General features: G+C 44.2%; 2 protein-coding genes across 2 annotated transcripts; one reads left to right on the top strand and one right to left on the bottom strand.

Moving 5' to 3' along the window:
- The first annotated feature begins 915 nt into the window (after positions 1–915).
- edrf1 (erythroid differentiation regulatory factor 1) lies at positions 916–9,209 on the top strand. The gene is made up of 25 exons (XM_069658519.1): positions 916–1,015; positions 1,287–1,495; positions 1,654–1,720; positions 1,821–1,946; positions 2,042–2,166; positions 2,253–2,400; positions 2,521–2,622; positions 2,713–2,834; positions 3,114–3,225; positions 3,372–3,519; positions 3,632–3,743; positions 3,881–3,992; positions 4,544–4,843; positions 4,969–5,040; positions 5,130–5,277; positions 5,413–5,604; positions 5,793–5,993; positions 6,085–6,303; positions 6,395–6,621; positions 6,709–6,867; positions 7,092–7,241; positions 7,556–7,709; positions 7,813–7,928; positions 8,019–8,191; positions 8,379–9,209. The coding sequence occupies exons 1-25, from the start codon at positions 917–919 to the stop codon at positions 8,539–8,541; spliced, it is 3,756 nt and encodes a 1,251-aa protein (XP_069514620.1). The 5' UTR covers position 916; the 3' UTR covers positions 8,542–9,209.
- Positions 9,210–11,045: 1,836 nt separating this feature from the next.
- On the bottom strand, positions 11,046–17,998 carry dhx32b (DEAH (Asp-Glu-Ala-His) box polypeptide 32b). The gene is made up of 11 exons (XM_069659022.1): positions 17,717–17,998; positions 17,311–17,504; positions 16,516–16,891; positions 16,195–16,431; positions 15,197–15,290; positions 14,959–15,108; positions 14,025–14,216; positions 13,050–13,190; positions 12,326–12,516; positions 11,848–12,038; positions 11,046–11,353 (listed from the first exon to the last, which is right to left on the bottom strand). The coding sequence occupies exons 1-11, from the start codon at positions 17,996–17,998 to the stop codon at positions 11,188–11,190; spliced, it is 2,214 nt and encodes a 737-aa protein (XP_069515123.1). The 3' UTR covers positions 11,046–11,187.
- Positions 17,999–18,536: the final 538 nt, after the last annotated feature.

Genomic DNA, 18,536 nt, shown 5'->3' with positions numbered 1-18,536 from the left:
CTGCCTTTTCTCTTCCTGCAATATTGAACTCGATTTGTACACTTTTCTATAAAATATCTTCCCATCTCAAATGATAATTTAACAATTTTTGAACCCTTTTTTAAAATGTATCCATGCATTTGGCTTCCATATAAAATTAAAGATTAAAGAGCTATTAAAGAGTTTATACTATTTAGTGTATTTTTATTACACAGTTTATGCTTTATACTAGTCGAAATACTTTGAACAAGTGTAAGGCACGAGTAAATTTCAAAATAAAGTACACTAGAATGAAATAGAACATGCTCAATTTTTCTAGAAACACGATCTGCGCTCCTCTGAAAGTACTTCCGGTTTACAAATTTTTCTAAATAGATGACGATAGCAGAAATATTTCTGTGACATGAGCTCATTTCTAAGTTATACACTTTTAAAGCTACATTATACATTGAAAAAAATTTTTTGGAGAAATTCTGATCGTCAAAATACTAAAAGAAGATGAATTTAGGAGTTGCTCTTACCGTGAAACCGGAAGTTCTAGGTGGCTTACTGCTCGAACTAACGTGTGCTCTAACAACAACATACAGGCTGGTTGCTGATGGGAAGAGAAGAAGCTTCAGGCTTATTTACTTACTACATTACTAAGGGTAACAAATCAATACCAAGCTTTATTGTGAGTTTTGTTCAGCTTTAATAAAACAACGTTCTTGTTTCAGTGCAGTTTTTATAGCTCTACGAGTCAGCGTTGCTCTTTCGAGGAGCTAGCCTGTCAAGCTAGCAAACTAAAGACAGAACTAACTTCATTTACATATTCGACGTGTCTCGTGCGTTGTGTAGATAATATTTAGATGGTCAATGAGTTGTCAACGCCATGAATAGGTAGTCTGGTTGTTCAGAAATCGCCAGCGCTGGTGGGTTGAACAGTCGTGTGTCCAGTATGAGCGCATCAGCTGGGGACAGAGAGCCTGGGATCCCCTTGGATAATCCAAAGGAAGAAATCGGTGGCCCTACCTGCACAGGAGAGAACAGCAAACATGTAAGTAACTAGACTGAGCAGAAAACAACTTAGGCTTGTTATTTTTGTATTTTTTACAATGTAAGATGATCAGTTTCAGTTTCAGTTTATCTGTTTCAGTGATAAGTTAATTATCAGACTCACCAGACACTCTCAGCTGTACAAACTTACCATGACAGCTTTTAACTTGCTTAAAGTTTTCTAAAAGGACCAGATAGATTAAAGTGTAACCTAATTCAGTGAGTCCTGGATGTAGTAATTTACTTATGATGCTTTCTTTGCTATCCTGCAGGACTCTGCAGTATGCACAGGCAGCACCGAAATAAAGAGTCGTGCTGTGGTCAAGTACTCAGCCGCCCCTCCTCCTACTAGCTATGCCCTACTGCAGGAGAAGACAGACCTGAAGCTGCCGCCCGCTAACTGGCTGAGAGAAAACCCCCAGCTGGGCAGCGCTGGCACCACTATACTAGGGTCTAGCAGCAAGAGCAAACCTTTTTCCAGGTATGGGAAACACCATTACTGCTTCTGATATTTATTGAACTCTTGTGAATCTCCGGTGGTCTCTATTAATAAGTAAAATTGTTTGGAGTACATTGTCCCTACATATACAGATCTGCAAACATACAATAGTGATGAAGTTCCTTTTTCTTCTTCTGTAGTTTTGGGATGGCGTATGACTTCATTGACTGCATCGGGGACGATGTTGACGTGGTATCGGACTCAGAGGTTCGTGGAGCTCATTGTTGCAACGCTTTCAAACATTCTTCCTTTGACTCTGAAACGGCAATAAACACCTGATGTTAACCCTGTTTTCTGTCACATTCAGAACATCAAGAAGCTTTTGAAAATTCCCTACAGCAAATCCCACGTCAGTATGGCCGTTCACCGCGTTGGGAGGACGTTGCTTTTGGACGAGCTGGATATTCAAGAGCTCTTCATGAGATCCTCTCAGGTACAGGAGGACATTTCCAGACTATTTTCCTGAAAGTAACTTTTTAAGGATGTGGTTTAAGTGATTTAAGTCTCCCTGCTGTTTGTGTGTCGCAGACAGGAGATTGGACATGGCTAAAAGAGTTTTACCAGCGGCTAATAGATCAGAAGTGGCAGAGAAAAAAGAAGAGTAAAGAGCACTGGTATCAGAAAGCAATCCTCTCAAAGTTCCTCTACTACAGGTGAGTACTTGGCGTTGGTTCCTCATGGGATGTAAGGTGCATCTTTTTCCAGTCTTATCACATAACAACTTATGTGTTATTTCTAGTATAAATGGTGACGGGGCTGCGGAGCCTGTACCAGACAACCTAAATGAAGGCGAGGAGGAGAATGAGACGGGGGAGTTCAGTTCTTCATGGCCGACCGCCTTCACCAGCACATCGTCTGATGCAGAAGAATCAGACGCTCCCAAACAGGTACAGCGTCTTGGCTTTTGGACAGTTAATTAGTAGTAGATTAGGTTCTAGGCTTCTTTGTGTTAGCGTTTCGGGTTTGCACCGCATGCACTGACACTACTGCTCCTATTAAATGTGCAGGAAAGTGTTTCTATGGACAGCAAGTTCGCTTTGGGCCAGGTGACATCTATACCTAAAGAGCAAAATCTGCCTATGCTGTTCAACGAAGGGGAGAACAGTCAGGTAAAACAGTCCTTCCTTAATTATTCACTACTACAGTTGTGTCTCGTTGTATGCACTGTTTTATACGCTTTGATGTCACGTGTTTGACAGGGTTTAAGGAACGACTTTGTGCGCAACATCATGTGGACGTTTGAGGATATCCACATGCTGGTTGGATCCAACATGCCTATTTTCGGAGGAGGTCGCTATCCTGCCGTCAGTCTGAGACTCAGGTTGGAATTTTAACACAGTTTGTCCCTTTCAGAATGTGAAATTAACTCTTAATCAGAGGGAAAATTGAACATTGTAATCCTGTGACTTAATTTTTTGCATCTATATGGTAAAATAGAGCGTGTCTTTGGAATATAAAGGGCACAATTCTCCTTGGAGGGTCTGTTCTTAATCAACTTTAATTTGACTTCAGAAAATAAACCAGAGATTTTGCTTTGGATGCTCTTACCCATCAGAATCACACATTGGTTCTAACTGACTTTCTTACTGTGCATTTTCAGGGACAACAATAAACCAATCAACATCCTGACGGGTATCGACTACTGGCTCGACAATCTGATGTGTAACGTCCCAGAGCTTGTCATGTGCTTTCACGTCAATGGCATCGTTCAGGTAAATTACATTTAGTAACTCCAGTAACTGTTTTAATTTCACAGTATAACATATGCTATAATTTAAATGTAGTAATTTACAATTGAACTATATATGAATTTTCTCGAAACCGTCCATGTTTCTTACCTTCATGGATTTCCCTGCAGAAGTATGAGATGATAAAAACGGAGGACATCCCACACCTTCAGAATTCAACTTTCTCAACGAGGGTGGTGAAAGACATCGCGCAAAATATCCTCTCCTTCCTCAAGTCCAACTGCACCAAAGAGGGTCACACCTACTGGCTTTTCAAAGGTGGGATTTAATTAACAAGTGTGTAGTGTCATGTCTTCGTAGTAAGTCAGTCTGTGCTTGTGGTGTACGCTATGCACTTGTCTATACTGATGTTTTGTTTTTGTATCCACAGCTAGTGGGAGTGACATTGTGAAGCTTTATGATCTTACAACGCTGTGTGAAGAGGCTGAAGAAGAAAAATGTCAGAATCCCTTCACTCTTCCTGTGGCTGTGTTACTGTACAAGTGAGTGTCAGGACAGGAGCCTGTTTGTGCTTCAGCAATCCTTGAAGAGGGAGTCAGTAGTAGCTTAAATGCAACATAATTAACTCAAAAGTTCAAACTGTAACACCTTGTTGTCTATTTTCTGTTTGTTGCTGCAGAGTTGCCAGCAACTTGATGCTGAAAGCGAGGCAAAACAGAAAGCACTACGGCACAATCAGAACTCTGCTCTTAAATTGCGTCAAACTTCTAGATCAAGAGAGGCATCCCCAGGTAAGAACCACTGTTATGTACTGTTACAACCCACCCTGTCCACAATCTGACCCAGAAATAACAAAGTGAAACACCTTAAAACACTTAAATATATGGGACGTATTAAAGGATAATCAAACAACCAAATCATGAAGTGAAGACTAACAAAATTAACAGAACACAAGAGGCAGAACCACAGCAGTCCCCACTCCAGATGTTTCTCTCTTCAGATCTCATAACTGGGGCGTTTAAGCATCTAAGACCTGGTGAACCTTGTTGTGCAATCACCAGGGAAGAGCTGGGAAGACACAACAGAACGGGCAAAGGGACAACCATAGCAGGGAACACATACAGCCGTAACAGTACAAGTAACAATTAGATGATAGAGGAAGAGGAGGTTTGACAGAGAGGAGATGATGAATCTTTCAATCTTTCCCGTCAAAGGAGAGTAGTGTTTTCAATCTTTATTTAGACTGCACAGACGTACAGATTAAAACCATCCAACTAAATCATAGAATGATGTAGTTCAGATTTGATTGATCCTGACTCCAGTCCCTCTCCTGTCTGCTCAGATCATCGCCTCAGCCCACTACATGCTGTCGGAGCTGTTCCAGCTCGACGAGCCTCCCCAAGAAGACGGAGGGGAGTCACTTCGGGCCGGCGGCTCCGAGGACAGCTACAGCGACGAAGACAGGGAGGAAGAGGAGGAGGAGGATGAAGAGGAGGAGGCAGAGCTGACGGAGGACAGCGACGAAAACAGCTCTTACAGTTCTTGCTCCAGATCACAGGATGACAGTAAAGCTGTGGCAGTGATCCGCTCAGTAGGGGAGCTGTCGGTCCCGGAGAAATACAAATCCACACACCAGATCAGAGTGAGTGCCTCTCTATAAATGCTCTACCTCTACACAGACTTAAGGCCACAGTGGGGAATATACAGCTGAAATATGTTGTATGTAAACATTAAAGAATAATCCATCATCTGTCTTTGTCCCTGCAGCCAAGTGGCCCTTTCCCTGTTTCTCAAGACAAGGAGGAGAGATGCAGACACGTTCTGAGCTGCGTACTAAAAGTGAGTCTCGGCGTGATGTGCATGTTTATAGTTCATATAATGCGTGATGCTATCTTCTGTATTCATAATTGCTGTAATTAACTACACAGGGGCTGAAGGCAGTGGATGGCAGCATCAAGAAGGAGAGTGATCTCCCAGCTGCTGATCCAAACACGCCCATTCCTCTCAAATATGAGGACAGAAGTGCAGCCGGAGCCTGCGCGGCTGAGACGGGCATCTCTCTTCTTCTTGAAAGAGGTCAGTCTGCTTTCCTCAATTTAAGCGATAATAGCACATAATTAACTGCTTTTACCGGGACATTCTTCATCTCTCAAATTTGCATGTGTCCCTCTCTCCTGGTCTTCCAACATGTGTGTGTGTTTGTGTCACCAGCCGGGCCGTTGCAGGCGGATCAGAAGCACCCCACACGCTCAGGGATGATCCCCGGCTCGTGGCAGCATCGTATGAAGCTGCAGCTCTTCCTCAAAGCCTCCAAGGCCTACTTCGTCCTGTCTGACGCAGCCACTAACCTGCTCAAGTACGGGCGAGCCCTGCGCTACATCAAGCTTTCTCTGCAGAGTTACGGTACGGTCATTTAACCCTGTAATACATATATATCTATACCCAACAATATAATATTAGAACTCATGCTGCAGCTGAAACTACATTGCTTTGTGCGTGAAACTTTCGCCTTGATATGGATTAAAAACTTAAATATTTTAAGAGGCAACACAGTAACTCAACACTTATTTCATCTTCCCATGTTTTCACAGATGCCTACTGTTCAGTAAGCGGCACTCTGCACCCACAGGTGCTGCAGTTTCACAGCCAGTGCCTCTCTCTGTGTGGGGACATCCAGCTGATGTTGGCCCAGAATGCAAACAACAGAGCAGCTTACCAGGAGGAGTACAGCTACCAGACCAAAGAGGACCAGGAGATCCTGCACAGCCTGCACAGAGAGAGCAGCTGCCAGGGTCAGCCAATAAAGAGAGAGATCTTAGTTAACCTAAAGACAGTTGATTTCAGTTTTAGATAATTCAATCCTTCAATCTCTCTTCTCACCAGCCTTTCACATGGCAACAGACCTGGCCATGGACCCGGAGTACCAGCTGTTTGTTAGCAGTAAGTGCTACGAGGCGGCGTACGAGCTACTCGTCTCCGAGGCCTTGACAGATCATGACTCGGATCAGCTGGCTCAGGTGCTCAAGAGGCTGGGAAACATCCGCAACGAGATGGGGGTCTATTACATGAACCAGGCAGCAGCCATGCAGACGGAGAAAGAAGGTGATGAATGAACACATGGAACTTGGAGTGCCTTTTTTGACCATGTCATTCACTACAATGTGTCTTCTCTCCCCTCATTCTCGCCCTCTAGTGAAGAAGTCCGTGTCGATAGCAGAGCAGGAGATGTGGAAAAAGAGTTTTGCCTTCTTTGAGAAAGGCATGAAGGACTTTGAAGCCATCAGAGACCAAACCAACACGGCCCTGCTGCTGTGCAACACCGGCAGGCTGATGAGAATCTGTGCTCAGGCCCACTGTGCCGTCTCTGCCGACCAGAGCAGAGGGGAGTTCTCACCTGAGGAGGCGCTCTACTACAACAAGGTGCCATGTTGAATCCTTTATGTCTTATTCTTTCCTCAGTTTGAATGATCTCTATCCTTAATCTATATCCTTAATTTATCACACCAGGCAATAGATTACTACCTGCGAGCTATGAAGTCACTGGCAAGCCGAGAGAGCCACCCAGCAGTGTGGGACAGTGTAAACTGGGAGCTCTCCACCACCTATTTCACCCTGGCGACACTTCTGCAGGACTACGCCCCGCTGTCCAGGAAGGCCCAGGAGCAGGTGGGTTTCACCAGTTCTGTTTTACATTATAATGAACTCTGGACTCATCAGCTTGTTGTTGTTTACTAAAACAAAGCAACCTTAATGTCAACCACAAGATCATTGATATTTCCCTTATTTCAGCGGTGACTACACAAAGGTGCACTATCAGTTATTTTGCCTCAGTAACCCCTAGTCATGTGATCAAACTCTAAAACCGTCCATCCCTGTGTGTGTTTTCCCAGATCGAGCGTGAGGTGACTGAGGCGATGATGAAGTCCCTGAGGTACTGTGACCTGCAGACCGACTCAGCCCGCCAGCCGCTCTACCAGTACAGAGCTGCCACCATCCACCACCGCCTGGCCTCCATGTACCACAGCTGCTTCCGCAACCAGGTGGGAAATTATGTCAAAGTCTAAAAGAAAAGAAAAACTTCTTACTTTTGTTCTTAAAGGGCCAGTTTGCCGATTTTCAAGCTCAGTCCTATCATGCTATCATGTGGAGCTAATGCCATGATGGTAGGAAAAAAATGCAGTTTCGCTCCGTGCCTTTGGAGGACGCTATCCGCCCTTCCTTTGGGTTATCTTTGGTTAAGAACCACACTGACTTTAATGGAACCACTCATTCTTGGGTATCTGCTTTTCATATTTGTAGCATTATAATACTTACTCATTGGATCTCTGTGTGCGTGGCTCCTTTTGTTTGACAGGTGGGGGATGAACACTTGAGGAAGCAGCATCGCAGCCTCGCAGAGCTGCACTACAGTAAGGCCGTCTGTCTGTTCCTCAGCCTCAAAGACGCTCCCTGTGAGCTGCTCCGCACGCTGCTGGAGAGGGTGGCCTTTGCTGAGTTTACTATGGCAGGTGAGGAACTGTTTGTCAAGGTTTATAATGTCATGTTTGGTTTTGTCTTAAGAAGAAGGGTTATATTTGAGAACACGTAATGATTCATATCGTGTCTCCACAGGTCAGAGCAGCAGCGCGGCGAAGCTGAAGAGCCTGACCGGAGCGATAGAGATCATGACAGAGACTCGCTTTGCTTTCCAGATGATTCATAAAGAGCTGCTGGAGGAACAGATGGAGGTAACTATCTCTCATGCCTACTCACCTTTGCAAAGCTTTGCCCTTTCTCGGTCACTTAAACATCCTCTCCTCTCACTTCTTGCCCTTCAGCTGAGTGAACCAGACCCCGCTGAATCAGCCGAGTCTCCTGATGTGACCGGTGGCCCATCCTCAGGACTGAATCTCCAGGAAGTGATGAAGTTGATCGGCGTGTTTGAGCCGAGTTTCTCCTTCCTGCTTTTGCAGGTGATCAAACTGATGACGACAATGAAACGGAAACCAAGGTGAGCAAGAGTCTAAAACTTTGATTGCAGACCTGTTCAATTGGCAGCCCATGAGTGGAATACGTTCGGCCCCTTGGCACCTCACTTATTCAACTCTGGAAGCCTTCTTTGTGGTGTATTTAACTTTATAAAGTATGTGTTTATTATCCTTTTAACTATGACAATTTTCTCCCTTTTCAACTTACAGCAATAAGGACGATGAGCTGTTGAAAACCTATAAGAACGTTTACTCCAAGCTGCTGCGAGCTGAGAAAAACGCACCCCTCCTCAGCCGCGTCGTCCTCCACCTCGAGCTCCTGCAGCAGCTGACTCCTCAAACAGGAAGTGACGACACGGGGGCACATTCGTGAAAACGATATATACAGCAGCAAGGAATGCGTTCGAGGCTTTAACTCTGGGGACACTTGGAGGACATCATTATGGACAGGCACATGCTCAGGCAACTCTCTGAATTACAGTTTCAAAGCTAATTCACCTTTTGCGCCTTTTCAATGACTTAACCATTTTCTAACATTTGCATCACAGGTTTTGACTTGTACATTTTTGTTTAAAGACTTGTATATTCAGAAGGTATTATTTAATTTTCTTATTGCTAAAGAAGTTCTGGGTTCTCCTATGTGCAGGATTTGTTGTTTACGGTTCTAAACATCACCTGGGTTGCCTCATTTTTCTACAAGCAAAACATACAGCAGAGGAAAAACGGTAAAATCACATATATGTTCTACACACAGGGGCTGGAAACATAAATCATTTAGCATATGCTTGGATGAATGAGTCGGTTTAATTTAATAATTGGTGTTTTTGATATTCAATAACATCAATGATGCTGTGAATAAAACAGACTCAAGTGGGGTTGAGGGCTGACAAGTTCAAATAAGCTCAAACACCGTATTTGCTTTCCGAAACAACAACGTGCAATAGTTTGGCAACACTCAATGCAAACTCAGAGGCTAGTGCGTCCACACTGCTGTATGTGTTGATGTGAGTTTATATCAGCATGGTTTGCTGTGACATGAAAATAAAAGGTTTTTAAATTTTATGCGCTCTGGATGTTTCTGCGTCACACACATCTGCACCCCGTCTACAATTTTAGTTTGGTTAAATATACAGTAAGATAAAAACATCCATGCATTATCTATACTGCTTGTTCAAGGTCACAGGGGGGCTGGAGCCTATCCCAGCTGTCGTTGAGTGAGAGGTGGGGTTACACCCTGGACTGATTGCCAGTAGATCATAGAGCTGACACACAGAGACAGACAACCAGTCACACTCACATTCACGCCAATTAACCAAACAAGCATGTCTTTAGACTGTGGGAGGGAACCCACTCATGCACAGGGAGAACATGCACACAGAAAGGCCCACTTCGTCCGAACCGGGATTCGAACTAGGAACCTTCTACAGTGCTAACCACTGCACCACCGTGCAGCCAAGATGAAAACAAACAGGACTAATATTTATTAATTTGGACTTTTAAACATAAATTAAATGTACATTTTGTGTGCAGCTTGTTTACCTTATAAAGACAATTCATAGTAAAATACTTAAAGTGTGAAGTACTATTACAAAGAACTGCAACAAACCTGACACTCCAAACCTCGGGGAATGGATGGACTTAGTTAAAGCAATTTTGCAATGGAAAGGATGTTTTTAAAAGGGGGGTATTGTGCTAATTTCAAACTTTATATTTCACTCTTTGACACCTGTGGAGTAGCTTAGCATAATTTACAGTTAAAAAGAACTCTTTTCTCACACTGGTGCTCTGTGCAGGCCCTCATACAGCCTCTACCTGAAATGACTCAGTTAGCTCTGTCCCTTTAAGAAACCCCGCCCCTACAAGCCTACTTTCTTCTGATTGGCCAGCTCTCTGACGCCTGCTGAGGCTGCACTTTGTGACACCACAAAGTGCACGGCGGTGCAGTGGTTAGCACTCTTGCCTCACACCTTGAAGGTGGTTGTTTCAAGTCCTGGTTCAGACGTAGCGGGCCTTTCTGTGTGGAGTTTGCATGTTCCTTCCGTGCATGCGTGGGTTCCCTTTGGGTACTCCTTGGCTTCATCCCACAGTCCAAAGACATGCTTGTTAGGTTAAATGGTGACTCTAAATTGCCCGTAGCTGTGAGCGTGATAAGTTGGCTGTCTATTTGTGTCAGCCCTGTGATTGACTGGCTATCAGTCCAGGGTGTACCCCACCTCTCAGCCAATGACAGCTGGGATAGGCTCCAGTGCCCCGCATCCCTGATGGACTGCCTTTATTACAGTAGACGAGCATGCTACCTTCTGGTGACTTTTTTTGGAGGATAATTGAGTTTTGACACAAGGTTTTTGTTAAGCTATCGGCCCCAACAATGTGCCCTGTTTTTTATTTTATGTTTCTTTTTCTTCTATTAAATTTAGATTAAATTTTCCATCTGAAGTGGGTTAGGCAACTGTACCCTGTGTGTCCTGGCATTGGTACTCACTGCACTGTTCTGGCGGCTCACTGAAGAGAGGACATGATGTTTTCAATGCGGCGGCGGTGAACTGGGTCAGCCTACTGTTACTGAACTGTATCCACGCCAGATGGAGCTGCAGGCAGGGCACAAACTGCACCTCATTAATCAGGCCGGAGCCTCTGTGCTGTGGGTGACTGACTGTTGGACAGTGACTGAGGGTGAGGTGTTAGAAAGAGGAGCAGGAGCAGCACAATCATTTAAACACACAGCAGGGAGTGTGAAACTGAATTATTACCCTCACTGGAGTAGAATTAAAAAGAGTAAATTATTGTCAGCAATAATTGTAGGCTGGAAATACAATAGTGCACTTTATTCAAATATAAATACAAGATATGTTATGATACTATAAAAGAGGGATGACGGGCAGATAGAAGGAAATGACTCCGAAAAACATGAAATATTATGATCAGTTATAAATCTATCCAGACAGTGTGATTGTGGGAAATGTAGTGCTCAATCATGTGGTCGTTTCACCAGCACTACTGGGAACAGCGGTTCAGTCAGTCATTGTACAACACAGCGGTCATAAGTCTGGTCCTCCCGGGCTTCTTCAGCAGGTTTCTCCTCTTTGTACTGAGCTGCTCCGTGGTTCAGAACGTTCTGGAGGATGTCTTTGCTCTCACTAGGCGGCAGGTTGTAGAAAAAATACTGTGGCGCCATCTCAATGAATCTGGTTAGAGAGAGAACAATGTGGTTGGTTATAAAGAGGAGTGAAAAAACAAAGAGCGACCTTGTTTTCAATCGGGGGTTTGTGTTTTGAGTGACAGACACTTTTGTTCGAGAGAAGACTTACAGTATTTAAAGAGACTTACAGTATCTGCTGCTTACATTATGTGAATTGCAATAAATGGAGTCCCACGGTTTAGCATGTGGAAGCTAAGAGAGCATGACAAAGTCTGCAGAGCTTTCTCTTCCTCCTATAATCTGCAGCTCCCGCATTCCCAGGGATCTGTGCAATCCGTAATCCCCTCTCCCACCAGCTGATACTTGCAGACAGGATTATGATACCTCCCCTCACAACCAGCGTGAACTGGGACTTTACATCTGGTCCAAATGAGAGAGGGAATGTGTCTGTCTGATTACTTTTAGGCTTCATCAGTCAGGATAAAAAGGCTGTATGTGGTCCGAAAACAAGGGTACTATTTGAGAGCAAAGGAGACTTACTGCCCCGGTGTTATGTGGGATGCGGTGCGGAGGCAGTTGTCCTTAGAGAAGGAGTGTTCATGGAAAAGCACCCACTCCGGGAGGCCCAGTTTGGGACTCTTGGCTCCGTAGCCGGACAGAGGATGGATCTGTGCCACATGCTTATGGGTCAGAATGAAGTAGTTCCCCGATCCATCCACATCCCGCGCCACCTGAATGACATCACAGCGAGAATCAATCAGCTGGGTTTCTAGAGGTGTTGTAGTAAAGACAATTAATTGTTTCTGCATATTTCAACCACCTACATTTCAACTAAACAGAAATTAATTCATAAATATGCCAATATCTATGAGTCACACACTCCACATTGTTGCATGTGTGCCACTTAGAGGAGTTAAACGGCTGGTGTTCTTGTAAGCTGGACTGTTAAAAGCCGCTGATCGGATTATTCTATTGTGTTTTTTCTGCTGAGTTGTATAAAACAGTTTTGTTCCCTGACCTGCATAAAGAAACCTGCCAGCAGGGCTCTCTTAATGTTGAGGGTGTTGCTACGGGAACCGAAGGTGGGCACCGAGACGGGCAGCTCGATCCTCTTCAGAGTGTCGGTGAGCTCCGTGCGAAGAGCGTCAGCCATCAGCAGAGCGGAGTGGTTCAGGTAGAAGTCCTGACACCACTTCTCCACATCGCAGTCTAACGAGAGAGGAGGACAGAGAGCAATATAATCAATAGTTAATGTAACTATATGATATTTAAGCAATATTAAGCAGTAATATTGCTTTTATACTATTTTAAACAGTGATACAAGCGGCAAACAGTAGTAAAAAGTATTGATCGACAACAGATTATTTTTTACTCCACCAACTCAATTAGTTCCACAACTTAACTGAAAATTTACGTTTGTTGCCAAGCAACCCAAACATTCCACTGCTCTCTGTGTTTACAGGTCACCACAGAGCCGCTGTTTTAATCATGCACATTTATCTGTTTGTTTTAATTTACCATCAACCAGTTGAATAAGAGTCTGCTGTGTGATTCAGAGGAACCAGCTTGATCAATGTAGACATACACGGTCTGCTGTAACGTTAACTAACAGTATTCAGAGTACATGGCTGAGGCGGAGTGATACACAGAGTGAAAAGTCCTAGCACTCATGGAATGCCTCTTGAACTAACTGTTTAAATCAGTGGTATCCATAGCATGAAGATGATGCTCTCTTTACTCACATGGATCCTGCTGGAACTGTTTAAAGGCTTTGTAGATATTGATGAGGGTGAAGTGGTCTCCCTCTGGGTGCTGGAACTTCATGTGGCACTGTGTCGCCTCTGGCTTCAGGTCCACAGAGGGAACCAGGAAGCAATGCGGTGCTAAGAAATCCACATGACAAATATGACGATTAGAAGTGTTTGCATGATCAGACACATACACAGACATCATGGTTCTGAGGGGAGTGGTCATAGAAGTCAGAAAGGTTGCCTTAAATTAACAACTTTTCCATATACAGACTGACAGGTGGCAATATTATATCTTTAAACACGGATAATATCAGATTTCTTTAAGTCATATATTATTAATTATTACTTCTTTCTTATAACTTATTATTATTTAGGTTAAAGGTATAATAAGAAGAATTTTCCTAGAAAAATATATAGACTTTTACAAATATAATATAATATAAATCATCACTTATGGGCCTCTATACATGTGTGTTGGTGAGTGTGTGTGCAGACCCTTGTGAGACCCTTCCCTCTGCATCTATTCTGTTGTTTTGCTTCGCACGGGACGTTTTCAGGAGGAGCGCTGTTGTGGTTCCCTGAGCCAATCACAGCGTATAGGTGAGTGTGGGAGTGGTTCAAATTAGCAACTGGGCCCCATTCAGACGGGCGAACATGGTGGGTAGGACAAGCTAACCGGCAAGCTAGCGCAAAGGTTACTGTGATGCTGTCGGTGTTAGCTCGGTGTGGTGGGCGTGTTCTCGCACGAGAGAATGAGAGTGAGCTTCTGGTGATGCAAGGAAAAATCCTGCTTATTATACCTTTAAGTTTCAGAACGGTACAATGTTTAAATGTAAAAAAATGGCAAAAAAAAGCCTACATAATAAAAAAGAAAATGTGGTTTTGTTCATGTTTAAGTTTAAGTAAGAATTTTTTGTGTATTCATTCTAAAATATTTTGTGTTTAAATGTCAGGCTAGCATGTTACCTGTTAGCATGGCAGCGATGATGACCACCTCGCTGACGCAGTCAAACTCACAGGAGGCGAGCAGAGTTTTGGCCATTTGGGGCTCCAGGGGGAACTCCGACATGATGATGCCCATCTCAGACAGGTTCCCGTCATTATCCAGAGCTGCCAGGTAATCCAGCTCCTCCAAAGCCTGCATGAGGCCTTCAGGATCTGTGTTAGAAAGGTTTTAAGATAACACGTTTTTCCTAAAGATAATGGATAAAAATCTGGGTACAAAACAGGATACCAAATCTGCAGAGATCCGAACATTCAGCTTTATGACTGTCTAGTATTTAAACGCGATTATTAATTACATCAAGACACTTTGACTACACTGTTTTGGATTATTTTTCATGCTGTTTAAACTGTAATCCAAAGTGATGACCGACTGGTACAATCCCCCCTACAGTACACTGGCACCCTGGTGGGCATGCTCTGAGTAAAAAGGCAGCAGAAGATTAGGATTTTATAATCCTCTCCAACATCTGCCATGCATCACTATGCAAAATGAAGAGCCTCTCGTGGTTCCTGTTAGATTTTCTGATTTGTTTTTGCAGCAAACATGTTTTTCGATGAAACAAAGAGACATGGGCAGTCCCATACACCAACACTATGTTTATGCTCTGATCGACTAATGGGAGGCTCAGTGTGTGTGTGTGTTTGTGTAAGTGGGGGTGAATAAATCCGGGGAAACAAAAGCACACGGAAGCAGGTCAGCTCTAAAAGGATGCTGGCAGAACAGGAGCTGTCAGTTCAGCTGAGGCACGGCTCACTACCCTCCAATAAGAAAACGTCATGTCTGTTGGAAGACAATCGAACGGACTGACTGAACCCAAAATTCATCTCGTAGTCACAGAGGACGGGCCGATACAAACTGCTGCTTGTTTCAGTGTTTATTTTATGTAAATCTCACCCGGCCTGTCGATGAAGTCGCACTGGTGCAGTCCAGCGATCTCCATCCTCTTCAGGAAGAGCACAGTGGAGCTGATGTCTGACTCCAGAATATGAGGCCGGATCTCGGTAGGAAGCTGTCTGTCCTCTGGGTACAGACAAAAACACTTCCCTGCAGGGTAGAAAGGGAAACGAAAGAAAATTGTCAGCCAGAGAACTATTTGAAAAGTTGATTTAAAAGTAACAGTTTGACTTCTCACCTGTTGGACCCGCCAGCTGTTTGCGGCTCTGTGCCTGACCTGTGCTGATTGGCTGAATGATGACTGAGTTTGTCCTGATCCTGGGGTTGTAAACCTGAAACAGCATCACAGTGTATTTCCTGATTATACACAGAGCATGAATTAAGAGTATGAACTACTCTATATTTCAGAGGCACTTTTCCTTATTACAATTACATTAGAACTACATTTACTGTACAGATGAGAACACAGTGCAAAAAAATAGTTCCATCTCGACTAGCTGAATTAAAATGCTACTTACATATTAATGCTTTAAAAAGTCTGATTATCTATGCAATAATATGAGACTCAAATGAGCCACTTTTCTACATCAAAATTTAACTTTTGCTTTTGTCAGTTTAGCTAGTAACTCTTATTCACGGCAATATTTTGAATGTAAATGGACTGCCAATCTCCAACTAGGATCTATGCACATTCATAATTTGGGGTTCAGTGTTTTGCCCAAGGAAAGATGTGATTGTAGCAGTCAGGGATTGACCCCCGACCTTCCTATTGAGAGACGAAAGACCACTGCCTGATGTAGGACCTTTTGTCAAAGTATCTGAATAGTTCTTCCCCCACTTATTCAATGAATGTTAACAATGGCCTTTCCTTTTCATTTAAAATAATATTTAAAAAATGAAAACAATTTCTTTAATATTGTAACCAGTATTTTTGAGCATTTCCTGAATCACCACTTTTGAATAATAAAAAGGGGCCAGATGCAGTTTACAAAAACATGAGATACAATCTCAGCAAGAGAAAAGATATGAAACAAAAACACTGTGACTCTCTACTGCAATGCAATTGAATAATAGGATAATGTACATCCGTATAAATATCTATACATTGTATTATAGTAGGCCTAAACCCTAAAATGTACAGGCCACTTTCTGGCAGCAATAAAATATAAAAAGTAATCAAATTTAAGGGTCTTCATGTTTTCACTTTAACAAATAACACAATAACTATAAACTTACATATCTTTTCTCGAGCCCTGCATCAATAACAAAGCTTATCGAGCTAACAGCCCAGAAGAAGTCCTCATTAGGGCTAAATGTGAGGAACACTCTGCGGGTCCGGCCTGCCTCCTCCTCCCCTCGTATCGGTAGAGTCCCAGGCTGACCAGGGTGCACAGCAACGGGCAGGAGCTCGCCCAGATCAGGGGGTAAACTGTGCCCCTCATGACACAGGATGTCATGAGCCAGATTTATCTCCTGGTGGAGTTAAAAAAGAGGACAGTCAGAGGTCAGAGGGAGGGACGTGTTTTCAGGCTGCTGAAAAAGTGCTGCTTTTTGTACCTGTGCCGTCACCAGAAACACAACCACGTCCCCTTCCTCCTCCGAGCGGTGGATCTCCAGCACCAGACGGAGAGCGGCGTAGAAGTAGCTGTCCCCCGTGCTGCTGTACACCACCTCCCCTGCACCTGGGCTCTCCAGGCGGATCAGCGGCGCTGCTGAGCCAGTGAAGTGCTTCAGCTGCTTGGGGCCTGGTTCCACGGCTGCGAGGAGGACCACGCGGAGCTCCGGTCTCTGCAGGGCGATGTCCTTCAGCAGACCCTGGAGAACATCGGTGGCTACAGTCCTCTGGTGGGCCTGATCCACGACGACGACGCCGTAACGCTCGAGCAGAGGGTCTGACATCATCTCTCGCAGGAGCATGTCGTCTGTGCAGAACCTAAAACATGGACATGCTTACCAACACACACTCTCATAATAGCTCAAAATGTCACCTTTGTCCACACATCAGCTTTGCCCCTTTAAGTGTAATTTACTCTGATAATTAGTGATGGGAGTGGGTCCTTTCCTGCTACCCGGCTACCCATTCATCTTATCTCCCTCCCCTCAATGTGCTGAGTTTCTTTGTTCCCCAGCTGACTTATGAGGCACCCACATGAGGGAGGGAGACATATGGGCAGACAGGGAGCCGGGCAGCTGTGGAGCAGCCCCCTGAAAAGAGCCCCACAAGCCTATTGTTCACTTCTCTCTTGAGAGTGAAAAAAGGCGGGGTGATTTAGCAGCGTGTGTCGTGACTGTGCTTTATTGAAACACTACAAAAAATCACAGAGTTTGGAAGTTCTACTTTTGTCCGCATACCTGAGGACTGTGTCGTTGGCGCAGCACGTCTCCAAAGGGATGTTGTACCCGACCTCATGGCCGATGTTGACATCCATCTCATCAGACACTCTTAAGGAGAGATCGACCGCCTGCTGGGCGTGAATCTGGGTACAAACCACCATGCCGTGCTGGAACTGGACTGACAGGCAGAACTCGGCACACCACTGAGGGATCTGTTTCAGAATAAGAGTGGGATAAGTTGTTTCAGATCACAGATACATCCCGACTTTAACTTTATATTTAGTTTGCAAATATCAAGACTTCTTGTACCTGTTGTAAAAATAAAGCTGTAAGTTTCTCACTTTTTTTTGATAGTGTAAAATCCCCAAACTGTGCAATGTTTCACATGTGAAGTTTAAACTGTCAAATGACGCACGGTACTTACTTGAGAACTCCTCCCGGTTCCAGCAGAGCCGCTCACAACCACAAACTGTCCCTTGGCCAAAGTGTCCATGAAGTCGCACTTTGCCTTCCACACCGGCAGCTCCTTCCTTTCCCTGAGCAGTTTGTAAAACCTGGAGGAATAGGGCAGTCCATCAAACTGATTAAGCTCCAAAATGTCATCGTATTCTTTGTCCCCCTGAGTCAAAGCGTCTGTCTCTGAACAGCAGGACGATTTCTCCTCAAAAAAGTCCTCCTCGTTTAAACTGGTAACGTCCTGCGCCATCTCAAGTCAGCTCCCACTCCGTCCGGTTTAGACTTCATTTACAGATTCCACACAAGTGAAGTGAGGAAATCTCCAGCTCTCAGTAAACTGTTGGACGGCGCACAGACCGCCTCTGCAACTGAAGCCAAATGAAAGGCTCACTAGGCGGCCAGCCCAGTGTTGTCATGTGGCCGCTAATCCCATAGAAGTGTGGTCATCAACAGATGACTCACACACACACACACACACTGATGTGAGAACAGGGATAGATAGGCAGCAACAACAGAGGGGGGCTGCTGTTTACAATGAGAACTGGCTCCACACTGAGGCCACAAGCTGCACCGAGTGTAAAGCACATTTATTTATTAACTGTGATTTAATTAAGTGATTTGCACATTAGTTATCTCAGTGGTGGACAATCCACTTATCCATGTCAACTTCCTGGAACAAACTGTTTTGCCAGAAAAAGTAGACCATTTAAAAAAAACGGAGTGATCCATTTAACACAATTAAGATCTTTGTTATTTTCTCTCCTATCTTGAGGTAAGAACAGGTGAAA

The sequence above is a fragment of the Semicossyphus pulcher genome, unplaced genomic scaffold, assembly GCF_022749685.1.
Source record: "Semicossyphus pulcher isolate SPU_LCO1_2020_fin unplaced genomic scaffold, fSemPul1.0.p SCAF_12, whole genome shotgun sequence".
NCBI lineage: Eukaryota > Metazoa > Chordata > Actinopteri > Labriformes > Labridae > Semicossyphus > Semicossyphus pulcher.
The sequence above is the reverse complement of the archived record's forward strand: the minus strand, read 5'-3'. Positions and strand labels throughout refer to the sequence as shown.